At 58.4% G+C, this 13,998-nt stretch overlaps 1 protein-coding gene across 1 annotated transcript in view; it reads left to right on the top strand.

Moving 5' to 3' along the window:
- The first annotated feature begins 1,565 nt into the window (after positions 1-1,565).
- MCM2 (minichromosome maintenance complex component 2) overlaps positions 1,566-13,998 on the top strand; it is an 18,442-nt gene continuing 6,009 nt past the window's right edge. The window contains exons 1-8 of the mRNA XM_060110285.1: positions 1,566-1,671; positions 2,293-2,525; positions 6,052-6,227; positions 6,309-6,569; positions 7,565-7,784; positions 7,928-8,135; positions 9,701-9,835; positions 10,124-10,315. Of these exons, the coding sequence (XP_059966268.1) occupies positions 1,666-1,671; positions 2,293-2,525; positions 6,052-6,227; positions 6,309-6,569; positions 7,565-7,784; positions 7,928-8,135; positions 9,701-9,835; positions 10,124-10,315 (1,431 nt within the window). The 5' untranslated portion in view covers positions 1,566-1,665. The remainder of the gene's footprint in view (positions 1,672-2,292; positions 2,526-6,051; positions 6,228-6,308; positions 6,570-7,564; positions 7,785-7,927; positions 8,136-9,700; positions 9,836-10,123; positions 10,316-13,998) is intronic.

Below are 13,998 nucleotides of genomic sequence, written 5' to 3'. Positions count from 1 at the left end.
CGCACACCAGACAGAACATGGCAGCAGCTAGTTTCCCTGAATGGTAGTTCAGTAGATAAAGATCTGACTCTCAGGTTCCATCCCTCGTCTGCACCAGGCTCAGGGTGGTGATCCTCCCGAGGCATGGCTGACAGGAGGAGATGCTGCTGCAGAACCGGGCTTCCTAAATAATAGACACAAGTGCTTACCTCAGCAGCAGGACCACGAGGCAGAGGCACCCAGCAAGCCCGGCCCAGGCCCACGGACACTGAGACAACATGGCAGCTGTTTTAAGCTGCTGGATTCCTTCCCTGTCTTCCTCCCGCGCCCCCATCTCAGAGGTGGCGCTGTCACCCACCCAAGCCAGGATCCTGCTGCCATCCTGGGTGCCTCCCTTTTGCTGTCCCCAGTCCCCAGGACCGAGAGACTCCATCTCCTGATACGCCTTGGATATTTCTCCTCCTCCTCATCGCTCCCACCCCTACCCGGGGCCCCATCCCGAGATGCTTGTTCACCGCACAAAAATGCCAGGGCAAGAGGGCTGAGATCCAGCCCTGCCCTGCTCGCCTGCCCTAGCCCAGGCTGCCTGTACCTGGACGAAGAATCGCAGCACACTCGTCCCTCTGTACCCTTGGGAGATTGGTTTCAGGCTACCTGCAGATACCAAAATTCAAGGATGCTAAAGTCTCATATAAAATGGTGCAATATTTGCACGTAACCTAGGTACACCCTCCTGTATGCTTTGTCATTTCTAGATTACTTACAATACCTAATACAATGTAAATGCTATGCAAATAAGTGTAAATGCTGTGTAAATAGTTAGCTGGCCTACAGCAAAATCAAGCTTTGATTTTTGTAACTTTCTGGAACTAAAAAACTTTTTTTGTAACTACCCTGTTGGTTGAATCCGCAGATTTGGAACCAACTGTAACTGCTTCCAACCTGCCTCAATCTACGTCCACCCCTGGCAGCCCGAGGGATTCTCCTAAAACCCACGTAGCTCTCCACTGACCTCAGGCCAGCTCAGTAGAAGCACTTGGTGATCTTTCGTGACCCGGGCTCTCCAGCCTCAATTTTTGTCCCTTCCTGAACATCACAAGCGGTTTAACTGGAAGTAGGAAAGTGCTTGCAGATGCCCACCGTTCCCTGCTCTCCACATCTCTGCGCACGAGGCTCTTGCTACCTGGAACACCCCCTGCATCTCGGCTCCCTCGGGGGGGGTATAACCCCCACTAGAACGTCACAGCTGGCCTCCTACCATCCCCTGCCTTTTGGCGCTTGAAGGAGGCAGCCTGAGCTTTTGGAGGAGTTGACATCACACAGTAAGAAGACATCAGAAAACAAGGCTCTGAGCCTCCGTTGCCTTGTCTGTAAGCCGGCCACAGAGTGACCGCAGTCACGCAGCTGGCAGGTGGGGCTGGTCCTCACCGCCCACAGCCGGCCGCAGCACCAGCTCCTACACCTCGGCTGGCCCCGCAGCACAGAGCGCAGGCTGGGCGGGGTCTCGGGCGGCGTGGGCGGGGCCGCACACGGGCCCGCCTCCGAGCGCCGGCGTGACGAAAATGGACGCCAACGTCATGACGTCGTGCTCCCTCAGACGCTTCCCGGGCACGGGCGGTCACGTGGTCCACTTTCCGCGCGAAAACTGGCTGGTGCTGGCGGAGCGGAGAGGAGCACTGGGCAGCGATGGCGGTAAGCGCGGCGGAGTCTGTGCGTCTGCCGTGCGGGGCGCGGACGGTGGGGGGCCGGGCGCGGAGCCGATTCCCCTGCTCCAGTCGGGCGGGTCTGCGAGGCCGGTGGGCCCCACCCCGGCAGCCCGGGGCCCCGGCCCGGTCCGCGCGCTCGGGCCCTCCTTATCGTGCTGCTTTCGTCCGCAGCCTCGTCAGCTGACTGCCCCTCCACCAACCTGGGTCTCCGACCCCTTAGGTTGTGGCCGCTCTCGTGTCCCGTCTCCCCTGGCAGCTCCTGGTGCACCGGGGGCCCAGAAGGGCGGGAACGCGTGCTGGGGGGAGGAGTAGGCGGTAAACAGGCAAACCAGCTAACCAGGTAGCCTCAGTGGGTTGTCCTGGAGAAAACGAGGTCGCGTGTGTCACGGTGTGTGTGAGGAATGAGCCGCCCCGGGCGTGGAGAAGCCTTGGGCTCAGGGAGAGTTCCAGGCAGAGGGAACAGCAGGTGCAAAGTGTGCAGGCTGGGAGGGGTTTGCAGCGTGGGAGGACAGGGTCAGCCGTGGAGAGGGAGACCCTATGGGTGGGGGCGCCACCGTATAGGAAGCTGAGTCGGCCCTCACCTCCTCCAATCCATCTCCTCTTGCAGGAATCATCCGAGTCCTTCACGGTGGCGTCCAGCCCGGCCCCGAGGCGGAGAGGCAACGATCCTCTCACCTCCAGCCCTGGGCGGAGCTCCCGGCGCACCGATGCCCTGACCTCCAGCCCCGGCCGCGACCTTCCTCCCTTTGAGGATGAGTCGGAGGGACTGCTCGGCACAGAGGGGCCCCTGGAGGAGGAGGAGGAGGATGGAGAGGAGCTTTTCGGAGACGGCATGGAGAGGTACGGCGTTCAAGGCCCTGCTCTCAACACGCTCTGCTGGGGGGGGGGCGTTGTGTGTCCCGGGGAAGCAGATACATCGGAGCCTGCTTGCCTTTGAGCACATCTTGGTCCAGGGTCTGGGGGGAGACAGGTTCATGGAGCCACAGCATATGTCCGTGTAACTTGCTGTGTCTACCTTAGAGTAGACCCGAAGGCCTTGATAAGCCCCAGCTCCATGAGATGTGCACCCCAGGGGACGCAGGGCATCTCTAATCCGGGGCCACGTCAGGGACCCCAACTGGGAAGGACAGGAAGCAGGTAGCCAAGAGTTTCTCTGCAACTTCAGAGAGACTGGGGGGGGGGGTGATTAATCAAGATTTAGATTTAATTCAGCTCACAGTTATTGTGCCTAACCTGTAGCAGACCCTGTGTTCACACTGACTGATAAATGTACAAGCGTAGTAAAGGTTATGGAGGCTTATTGCTAAGATGGCGGAGTAAAGCTCTGTGAGGGAGCAACGTTAGATTCCTCTGGTGTCTCCCCCTCTGTTGACAACCAGGATTTGGCCTATCCATTAGCACTAGAATTATCTGCATGCCCGCGAGCCTCGTGGAGATTCTGCTTTGGGGCTCTCTTTACTCTGACGTGGGGGCTTCAGACTTGGTGTGTATGAGAGTACCGTTCAGGCCGCCCCACAGTCCACAGGGAGAGCCCTTTGGGAGCATCCAGGGCCCTCTGGACCGTTTGGATCTTCGCTTTAAGCTCCATCACTCCAGGTGATGAGCCTGGGTGTGCAGCACAGGCCAGAGTCTGGGTGGATGAGGAATCTGGACAGATCAGCCCCGAGCAGCTTCCCTGCTGTGCTCTGGGAGGTTGTGCAGGCAGGACACCCCTCCCCGGCCGGCCACCCTCCATCCACCCCCTCTGCTGCTTCTGCGCTTCCCTTGCAAGGACGCCTGGATAGAGGTATCTGAGGACTAGATGGGCCTAGTTAGATTTTTGTTTTATGGCTTGTTTAAAAAACCACCTTACTGAGCTGTAGTTCTTATAATATAAGATTTATCTCTTATAGGAATACAATTTAATGGGTTTTAGTAAATTTCCTGGGTTGTGCACCCATCACCACAGTCCAGTTTTTTCTATCATCCCAGTAAGATCCCTTGTGCCTGTTTATAGTTAATCCCCATTCCCTTCCCCACCCCTAGGTAACCAATAATCTACTTTCTGTTTCTTTGGATTTGTTAGTGCTGGCTATTTCGTGCAAGTGGAGTCTGTAATACACATGTCCTTGTGTGCAGGCTTCTCTGGCTTACTGTGTTTTTCAGGGTCCATCCACGTTGGAGCACACGTCAGCACATCATTCCTTTTCATGGCTGAGTAGTATTCCGTTGTATGGACAGACTGCGTTTTGTTTACCCACTCATCAGTTGGTAGACATTTGGGTGCTTTGCATTTTTTAGCAATTATAAATAGTGCTGCTAGGAGTTTTTTATGTGAATGTATTTTTAAGTTCTCTTGGAATGGAATTCTGGTTCCCATGAATGGAATTGTTGGGTCATGTGATAACTCTATGTTAATTCTTTGTGGAACTGCCAAACTTTTCCAAAGCAGCTGCACCATTTTACATTCCCATAAGTGGCGTATGTTGTTCGAGTTCTCCACATTCTCACCAACACCTGTTATTTTCTGGGTTTTGACAACAGGCACCCTAATGGGCGTGAGGCGGTATCTCACTGTTGTTTTGATTTGCATTTCTCTGATGACTAGTGATGTTGAGCAGCTCTTCGTGTTCTTGTTGGCCATTTGAGTATCTTTGGAAAATTCGTCTTCAGATCCTTTGCCCATTTTTTATCAATAATTTGTTTCCTTGACTTTTTATTATTGAGTTGTAAGAGTTTTTAAAAACTTATTCTGGATATAAGGCTTTTATCAGACACGTGATTTGCAAATAATTTCTTCTCAGTCTATGGCTTGTCTTTTTAATTTTTTTTAAATGGTGGGTTTTGAGGTGTACAGTTTTAAAATTTTGCTGAAGTCTAATTTATCAAATTCTTTTAAATTGACCAATTAGAATTTCACTGAGGGCATCTCACATGACTTGAAATTCTTTTCTTTTTAATTTATTTTAATTTATTTATTTTTGGTTGTGTTGGGTCTTCGTTGCTGCGTACAGGCTTTCTGTAGTTCTGGCGAGCAGGGGCTACTCTTCGTTGCAGTGCGAGGGCTTCTCATTGTGATGGCTTCTCTTGTTGCGGAGCACGGGCTCTAGGTTGGTGGGCTCAGTAGTTGTGACACGTGGGCTCAGTAGTTGTGGCTCGCAGGCTCTAGAGTGCAGGCTCAGTAGTTGTGGTGCACGGGCTTAGTTGCTCCATGGCATGTGGGATCTTCCCAGACCAGGGCTCGAACCCGTGTCCCCTGCATTGGGAGGCAGATTCTTAAGCACTGCACCACCAGGGAAGCCCATGACTTGTCAGACAGATACCTTTTCCTTGAGGACACTTAAGAATTTGGAAGCGATCAGTCCAGAAACGTACCTGGCTCTGGGTTCTGTTTCTGGCGTCAGTAGTGTGGGATTATCCGAGAGTGTTCTTTGACAGAGTCTATGGCCAAAAAAAAAAAAAAAAAAAAAAGAAGAAGAAGTTCCCCAAATCACCACGTCCCCTGAGAAAGGGAGAATTTAAGAGGACCTTTGTGGGGCCAGTGTGGTATTGGAAGCAGCTAGCCACCTTGACACCCAGCTCTGTTGAGTGACCTTTGGCAGAAATCCCTTCATCCCCCGCCCCCTGTCCTCGGTTTCCTCATCTTTCTGATGGAGGGTGATGTGTGCTTCCCCAAATCGCGGGGAGGGGAGCTGTGTTTGCCCTGGTGGGGGTCCTTGTTGAGGCATCAGTCCTGTAGATGTCTGACAGGCGGTCACGTGGAAGGTCTCGCTGTGGCTGGCAGGACTGAGCCGCAGATGTGTTCGGGAGAGGCTGGTTGGACTGATGTGTGTAGGCCTCCTGGGGTCTGGGGTTCGAGGCGGGGCTGCCAGAAACGAGTGCAGGAGGGTTCCTGCCCGTGGGGAGCTGCGTTGGCGCTCTGAAGGCCCTTCCAGCTGAAGGTTTTGTGGGTCCTCCGATTCCTCTTTCCTGCTGGTGCTCAGAGCTCCCCGTTTTTACCTGTGGGAAAACGCACATGACACAAGATTCCCGTCTCGGCCATCTCTGAGTGTAAGTTCAGTGGCATCAGATCTCTCACGGTGTCGTACGCCCATCACCACCCTCTCAGGGACTTTCTTCCCCAAACCCAATCATGCAGGATTTCTGTCTTGTGACTGGCTTGTCTCACTGAGCACAGTGTTCTCAGAGTTTACCCGTGTTGCAGCAGGTGTCAGAAGGTCCATCCTTTTGAAGACTGTGTCCTTTTCCATGTGGGATCCATGGGGGAGCCTTTCGGAGCCTCTCCAGGTGCCCTGGCCGGGGCGCCGGAGCCCTCGGGAGCCCAGTTCCTGGTGGGGTTTTGTTTTGGGGTCTGGGTGCTAACAGGCTCCATTTGGGGGCCTTGCAGGGACTACCGCCCCATCCCGGAGATAGATGTCTACGAGCCCGAGGGGCTGGCCCCGGACGACGAGGATGTGGACGAGCTGACCGCCAGCCAGAGGGAGGCGGCCGAGCGGGTCATGCGGCAGCGCGAGCGGGAGGCCGGCCGGGGCCTTGGCCGCATGCGCCGCGGGCTCCTGTACGGTGCGTCCTCGGGGAGCCCGGGGGAGGCGGTGCGGGGAGGCGGTGCGGGGAGCCGGTCCTGAACGCGCCCCCGGCCCCCAGACAGCGACGAGGAGGAGGAGGATCGCCCCAGCCGGAAGCGGCGGCAGGTGGAGCGGGCCACGGAGGACGGCGAGGAGGACGAGGAGATGATCGAGAGCATCGAGAACCTGGAGGACCTGAAGGGCCACTCGGTGCGCGAGTGGGTGAGCATGGCCGGCCCGCGGCTGGAGATCCACCACCGCTTCAAGAACTTCCTGCGCACCCACGTGGACGGCCACGGCCACAACGTCTTCAAGGAGCGCATCAGTGACATGTGCAAAGGTGCGCCTGCCCTGTGCCCGCGAGAGGTCGCCCGCCCTGGCCCTGTGGCAGCAGGGTTGACAGACGGATGTGCGGGGCACGTGGGGCGTTTGTCCTGGAGCTGGGCACGGCCGGGGCCTGAGCCCGGGGTGCCCGTCTTTCAGACAAAGTATCGAGGGTCCAGCCCACTGTCCAGGGACTACATCTGGACCACAGAAGTCGTTTTTTTGGTTTTAAATTAATTAATTATTATTATTTTTTTGGCTGTGCTGTTTTTTTGTTGCTGTGCGCAGGCTTTCTCTAGTTGCGGCGAGCAGGGGTTACTCTTCCTTGCAGTGCGAGGGCTTCTCATTGTGGTGGCTTCTCGTTGCAGAGCACGGGCTCTCGGTGCGCGGGCTTCAGTAGTTGTGGCGTGCAGGCTCAGTAGTTGTGGCGCACGGGCTTAGCTGCTCCGCGGCATGTGGGATCTTCCCGGACCAGGGGTTGAACCCGTGTCCCCTGAGTTGGCAGGTGGATTCTTAACCACTGCGCCACCAGGGAAGCCCCAGAAGTCGTTGTCGATGGACTTACAGTTGGGCAGACTTTATGTAAAAATCTGGATTACTGCTTTGATCAGAATGTAGCAGCACGTCTCTGAACAAAGCAGTACGTGAGGAGGCGTGTGGCTCCTGGTCCCCCACCGTCCCCTCCCCTCCCTTTTGTCTCATATCTGACACGTTTCTTCGCGGGTTTCCTCCTGGCCTTGTAGGCACTCTCAGTTTATGGCGGGCACCCCATGTGTTACTCCACTGTATCCCCCCAGGGACTTAGGTCCCATTTCATAGGTTCAGAGCTTGAGACCTAGGATCCGTCACCTCTCTGTGTCCCGTCGCTAACGCTGAGCAGACTTGGAAGCGAGGCTGGGCCTCCAGCTCCGAGTCAAGGGCTCGGCGGGCTGGCCTCCCCTTCTCGCAGTGAGATGGGCCTGCCCCAGCCTGCTCCGCGCTCAGCCTCTCTTCCCACCCTGCCCCCCTCAGAGAACCGCGAGAGCCTGGTGGTGAACTACGAGGACCTGGCCGCCAGGGAGCACGTCCTGGCCTACTTCCTGCCCGAGGCGCCGGCGGAGCTGCTGCAGATCTTCAGCGAGGCTGCCCTGGAGGTGGTGCTGGCCATGTACCCCAAGTACGACCGCATCGCCAGCCGTGTCCACGTGCGCATCTCCCACCTGCCCCTGGTGGAGGAGCTGCGCTCGCTCAGGTGAGCTGGCGGGGGCTTGGGCACCCGTGGTGGGTGGCGGGTGGCCGCGGCCAGAGAAAGCCCACCCCGTGGGTCCTGGCCTCACTGGTGGGTGAGGGTGCGGCCCCTGCCCCCTGGGCTCTGACGGTGCCTCGTCTCCGCAGGCAGCTGCACCTGAACCAGCTGATCCGCACCAGTGGGGTGGTGACCAGCTGCACGGGTGTCCTGCCGCAGCTCAGCATGGTCAAGTACAACTGCAACAAGTGTGGCTTCGTGCTGGGGCCTTTCTGCCAGTCCCAGAACCAGGAGGTGAAGCCGGGCTCGTGCCCTGAGTGCCAGTCAGCCGGCCCCTTCGAGGTCAACATGGAGGAGGTGAGCGCGAGGCTGGCACCGCGGCCGCGGGAGCCAAGGTGTGAGTGCGTGTCGGCCATGCGCTGGGGCAGGCAGTCCCGTGTGGTCAGCCCACGTGGTGTTCTCAAGGATTCAAGCCAGTATGTACAGACCAGACCGTTTAATTTAAAGCATCAACGCTTATGGCTTTTTTTGAGCGGGAAGATCTGGTGAAACTGGGCCCACGTCTCCCCTGGCTGCCCCTCAGCAGGGCACCTGCTTTCCAGCCCAGACTCCCTGGTACCTGCCTCTGGGGACCCCTGATCTGGAACTGTCTGAGACACTGCTGTGCCACGTTCAGGAGGCCCTGCTGGAAGGCTCTGGGCCTTAAGACCTCGGGCACATGACACCCGCCTTTGAACATGAAGCACTCCCAGTGTAAAGTGTGGCAGGGTCATCACGATCCCTGCCGAAGAACCCAGATCCCCCTCTGCTGCTTTGCTGCCACGAGTGACGGGCTAACCCCTCACTGCTCTAGGATTCTGAGAAGCGCCCCAACTGGAGCCGCCTTGCCAGGAAAAGCCTGGCAGCCCGCAGGCAAAGGCTGACCTGTTTCAAAGTTCAAGTGCGCCTTGCCTTGGGGAGCGACAGCTGCAGGGCTGGGCTCCAGCTGAGCCCGTGCCTTTACCCAGAGTCCCCCCGCCCCCTCCATCTAGCTGGTCCCCTCCCCTTTACAGGTTCCCCCTTCACAGACGTTTCTTGAGAAGCTTCGTGCACAAGAGCAGAGTTGCAGGGTCTGCTTGCAGGGCACCTGGGACAGTAGCTGGTAGTGGAATAATAATTACGCCGGAGTTTCTGGAGCACTTGCCAGGTGCCAAGTGGGGAGGGTGCATTATTTGGTCTTCATCACACCTTGTGAGGCAGGTGCTGTTATTGGCCCTATTTGGCCACTGAAGTAACAGGCCGAGGTCACCCAGCCAGGAAGTGGCCCAGAGGATTAGAACGCAAGCATTTTGATGCAGAGCGTGTGCTTAAAACCACCTTTTCCTGTGGCTCTTTTCTAGACAGTAGGTGAGATGATGGGTGTTAGATTGCGTGCACAGTGCTGCCTTGTGACCTTGACAGTAAGCCCACACTTGGTGTAACTTGTTTCGTGGGCGTTGGTTTGAGTGCTTTTCACGTGTGACGTGACTTCCTCCTCCCTGTGGCTGCAGCGTTCGAACCCCCATTCTGCGGGGCAGGCATGGAGAGGGGGAGGCCTCGCCAGGGCCGCACAGCTTAGGCCACAGAGGAGCCTGGCTCCAGTGTCCGTGTGCACTGGGCTCAGCTGTAGGGCCTGTCACAGGGGTCTGGCTTCTGGCAGGAGGGAGGCATCCGGGGCGGGGGCGGGCAGGAGCGGGGACCGTGCACCGTGGCGCTGGTCACAGTGGCTCGCGCCCCTGCCATCTTTGGTTCTGCGTGTCCTGGTCAGCAGTGGGAGTAATAACGCTGCTCTCCTTGCCCCAGGGCACCGGCCCAGTTCACGTGACAGAATCGGTGCTTGGACAGCAGCCCAGGCTTCGCTGGCTAGGGACGGGTCCCTTGAACCATCTGTTTGTCCCACGCAGACCATCTACCAGAACTACCAGCGCATCCGAATTCAGGAGAGTCCTGGCAAAGTGGCGGCCGGCCGGCTGCCCCGCTCCAAGGATGCCATCCTCCTTGCGGACCTGGTGGACAGCTGCAAGCCGGGAGACGAGATAGTGAGTAGTCGGGGGGCCGAGGAAGCTGGTGTGAGCGCTGTGGCGGGGGATGGGCGGGGAGTGGGTTAAGGTCAGCTCTCCCGTCTCTGGCACTGAGCTTCTCCTTGCGGTGGACGGCCAGCTGGGTGCTGGGCTCGGGAGCAGCGTGCTGCGGTTCTGCTGAGTTACTGCTCTCCTGTCGGAGACCCGGGGACCCGGAGGAGGGGTCGGGTGAAGCCAGTGAGGAGGCGGGCCCGGTCCGGGCTTCTGGCCCCGGGGTGGCCCTCCTGACCACTCGGTACCCCCCAGGAGCTGACCGGCATCTACCACAACAACTACGATGGGGCTCTCAACACTGCCAACGGCTTTCCCGTCTTTGCCACCGTCATCCTAGCCAACCACGTGACCAAGAAGGACAACAAGGTGGCCATGGGCGAGCTGACTGACGAGGACGTGAAGATGATCACCAGCCTCTCCAGGGACCAGCAGATTGGGGAGAAGGCAGGTGGAAGGCGGGCGGGCGGGGCTGCTGCAGAGTCGGGGCACCCGGGGCTCGCCGTCTGGCCCACGCCGCAGCCTCCGTCTTGGTGCCCGGGTCTCGGAAGCTGGTCCCTTCGTTTGATTCCCTGCGTCCGCTGAGTCCGCTTGCCTTGGCGGGGGCTGTGCTCCAGGGGAAGAACGTCCGGCAGCCTCCCTGAGCCTGTGTCCTGCCCGCGAGGACACGGGTGAGGTCAGGGTTCCTCAGGTTGTGCCGGGCTCGGGCTGGAAGGGAAACCGGGGGGGCGGTAGGAAAAGCATGTCTGGGGGGGCGTCCCGTGGCATCAGACCCCTGCCCCCAGTCGTTTCTCCAGGAATAGCGCTGCCCCAGCACGGGGGTTTGCTTTTCCCTTTAACTGTAGGCTTTTTGCTGAGGTTGGGGAGACGGGGGTTTTCGCTGCAGGATTACAAATACAGGCGACCCCTGGACGGTGCAGGGGTGAGGGGCGCCCACCCGGACTCTGTTGAAAGTCCACGTGTAAGTGGACCCGCACAGATCAAACCCGGGTTGTTCCAGGCTCAGCCGTAGGACGTTAAGTTCCTGTTGATAAAAGTTCTGCCGCACGGCCCTCGGGGCTCCTGGGTCGCCAGGTGGCCCCTCGGGCTCGTGGTCCTCGCCCCGCCCCCTCGGCATCCCTCTCCCCTCCCCCCCCACTTGCTGTTCTCTTGTTGGTGCAGGACCACCCAGCTCTCCCCCTGGCTGCTCTGCTGCCCCACAGCTCAGGTCCTTGCACCCGCGTCGGCCGCCTTTATTAGTCTGCCGAGGTTGGGGGCCCACGGGGAAGGTGGGTGTCCCCAGCCGCAGGAGGACAGGCACTGCAGTTCCGCCAACGTGCTGGGTCCTGAGGGACCCTCCAGGGCCGCGTTGTTCAGACTTCTCGGTGGGACGTGAGACCTGGTTGTTGCCCTCGTGGGGCTTGTCCTTTACTATGGCCCCGGTAACCCGCCTCTGCCCCCGCCCCCCCCGAGGGAAACCAGTGCTAGTGTGACGGGCATGTTTTCAGAATCTCGACGGAGCATTTGGGCCGGTTTCTGAGGGTGGGGGACTCTGAGTCCCAGGCACGTGTCAGCGTGTCTACACACACACCTGATGTGTGTGGGTGCGGGGGTCCGTGTGCTTCGAGAACACGTCCCTAGCGCCCGCCTGCCCTCTGCCTGCCGTGACTTCCCTCTGCAACTTGGGAGACAAGTTGACGGGTGACAGGGAAGATCCAAACATGATCAGGCTCATGGGAACGGTTGGAGCCGGAGGGTCGCAGGCTGGTGGCTGGTGGGCCCCATCCAGCCTGCCGGCGGGTTTTTTCCAACTGGTATGTGGTTCTGTTTTGTTTCTGTTTTCCCAAATGTTTGAATGAGTTGTTATTCCTTAGGAATAGGGAGATTTCACATAAACATTTGGGCGCCCAGGTTTTTTTTTTTTTTTTTTTTTTTTTTTTCTTTTTGCGGTATGCGGGCCTCTCACTGTTGTGGTCTCTCCCGTTGCGGAGCACAGGCTCCGGACGCGCAGGCCCAGCGGCCATGGCTCACGGGCCCAGCCGCTCCGCGGCATATGGGATCCTCCCAGACCGGGGCACGAACCCGTGTCCCCTGCATCGGCAGGCGGACTCTCAACCACTGCGCCACCAGGGAGGCCCGGGCGCCCAGGTTTTGATGTTCCAAGTCGGGTGGTCTGTGTCTTTAGGAGCAAGTGATGTGCTGCGTGGCCGCCGCCCTCAGATGGGTTCCCTCCGGGCTGCCGGCTGCCCACTGCTGTGGCCTCTCCCGCCTGCATCACTCCGGCTTCCACCCAGCTTGCCGCGTGGGCGTTGGATTTCGTGGGTGCTGATGGGGTGAAGCATTCGAGAGAGGTGTGTTGTGCCTGACATTGAGATGTTGAAGAACTGACAGGAGACGCACGCAGCCTGAGGCCAGACTTAGGGTTGAGGTTGGCATCGCGCTCGGTGTGATCAGACGCGCTGCCCCGGCTGTGAGCAGAGCCGGGCGTCGTACCCACTCGCAGAATAAGCGTGCAGGCGTGGGCTCTCCGCGGCCAGCTGTCACGGTTATAGGCTGTTACAGCTGGGGCGCTGGGGAGGGCCAGCGGGACGATGAGCACAGCTCTGGGGCCTGCGTTCGATGATTCCTGTGCTCACTGTGGCCGTGCAGGTGGGTGCGGGGCTGGCTGAGGGCGACGGGCAGTGCACCTAAGACTTAGGAGTGTTAGGAGCCTGGGCTCGGGTCCTGGGCGTCCTCAGCAGCAGGTGGTCTGTTTCTTCCTGTGTGATGTGGAGGCCGTGGCGGTAAATGGAATAATCCTTGGGAAGTGGGTGTCACCCCCTGGCAGGTCTGGGTTTGGGTTCACCCCTCTTACCGGGCGCTAAGTTGCCCTATCACTTAAGGTAGCCGGGTCAGCACGGGTGCACCGAGCAGTGTGGCAGTGGTGTGGCCGCTCCCGTGCCCTTCAGGCCGGCAGGGACGGCACAGGGAGCCTGCGAGCACAGCAGGCAGGAAGCGGGCTGCTGCCCTTGGTCCCAGAGGGAGACATTACCTCATCCTGCGAGGTGCCTGGTACCCAAACAGCACTGAGAAACGGTCTGGGTGGAGAAGCCCAGGCTGGGCAGTCCTGGCGTCAGGTCCAGAGCGATCGTCTCTCCCAGCAGAGGTGGGGGCTCAGGAAGGGGATCGTTAACGTGTACGGAGCGCTGAGTATCCGCTGGTCACTGAGCAATTTGCAGAGGGTTGTCTGTGTCTTGTCATTGATGAGTAGCCTGAGACGCGGGGCGGGGGGGCCTGGCTTACGTGAGACGCCCGCGTCACGCGGCTACCAAGGGGCAGAGCCAGGGTCCCGCCGGGCCGTCCGGCCTCTAGCCCTGCTTCCAGGGGCCGCCCTCCGCCCCCATGCGGTTCCCACGTGTGGGAGGCGCCTCTGAGTGTCGGGTTATCGTGAGTTCCAGGGGACCCTGGCCCACGTTTTAAAAGTCACCACAGAAGTTGTGAGACACGAGTGTGGCGTGGTGTGGCAACCCTGCGTGTCCTTTGCCAACTTCTCCCATCCCCGAGGTCATGGCTGGTCTGGGCTCCTCTGTGCAGCTCCCTCCCCTGTTATTCTGACACAAACTCAGACATGCCCTTGCACCTGCACCTACATCAGTGTGTCTCTCAAGGCTCTCTTTTTACTAAACTGACCCCACTACCACTGTCACACTTGAAGAAATACCGAGCAGTTCCTTGAGGGTTGATGTTCAGTTGGGTCTGCAGTTCCCTGGTGGTCTTTTTTTTTTTTTGAAAAATTTCTCGTAGTCAGTGTCCAAGTTAGGTCTACACACTGATTGATTGTCTCATCTTTTTTTAAAATTATTTTTAAAATTTTTGGCTGCATCGGGTCTTCGTTGCTGCATGCTGGCTTTCTCTAGTTGCGGTGAGTGGGGGCTACTCTTCGCTGTGGTGCACGGGTGCGGTGGCTTCTCTTGTGGAGAACGGGTTCTAGTCTGTGCGGGCTTCAGTAGTTGCAGCACACGGGCTCAGTAGTTGTGGCTTGCGGGCTCTAGAGCGCAGGCTCGGTAGTTGCGGTGCACGGGCTTCAGTAATTGTGGCTCACGGGCTCTAGAGCGCAGGCTCAGTAATTGTGGTACACAGGCTTCAGTAGTTGTGGCACACAGGCTTAGTTG

The sequence above is a fragment of the Mesoplodon densirostris genome, chromosome 10, assembly GCF_025265405.1.
Source record: "Mesoplodon densirostris isolate mMesDen1 chromosome 10, mMesDen1 primary haplotype, whole genome shotgun sequence".
NCBI lineage: Eukaryota > Metazoa > Chordata > Mammalia > Artiodactyla > Ziphiidae > Mesoplodon > Mesoplodon densirostris.
Note: the sequence above shows the minus strand (reverse complement) of the source record. Positions and strands in the feature narration are given on the sequence as shown.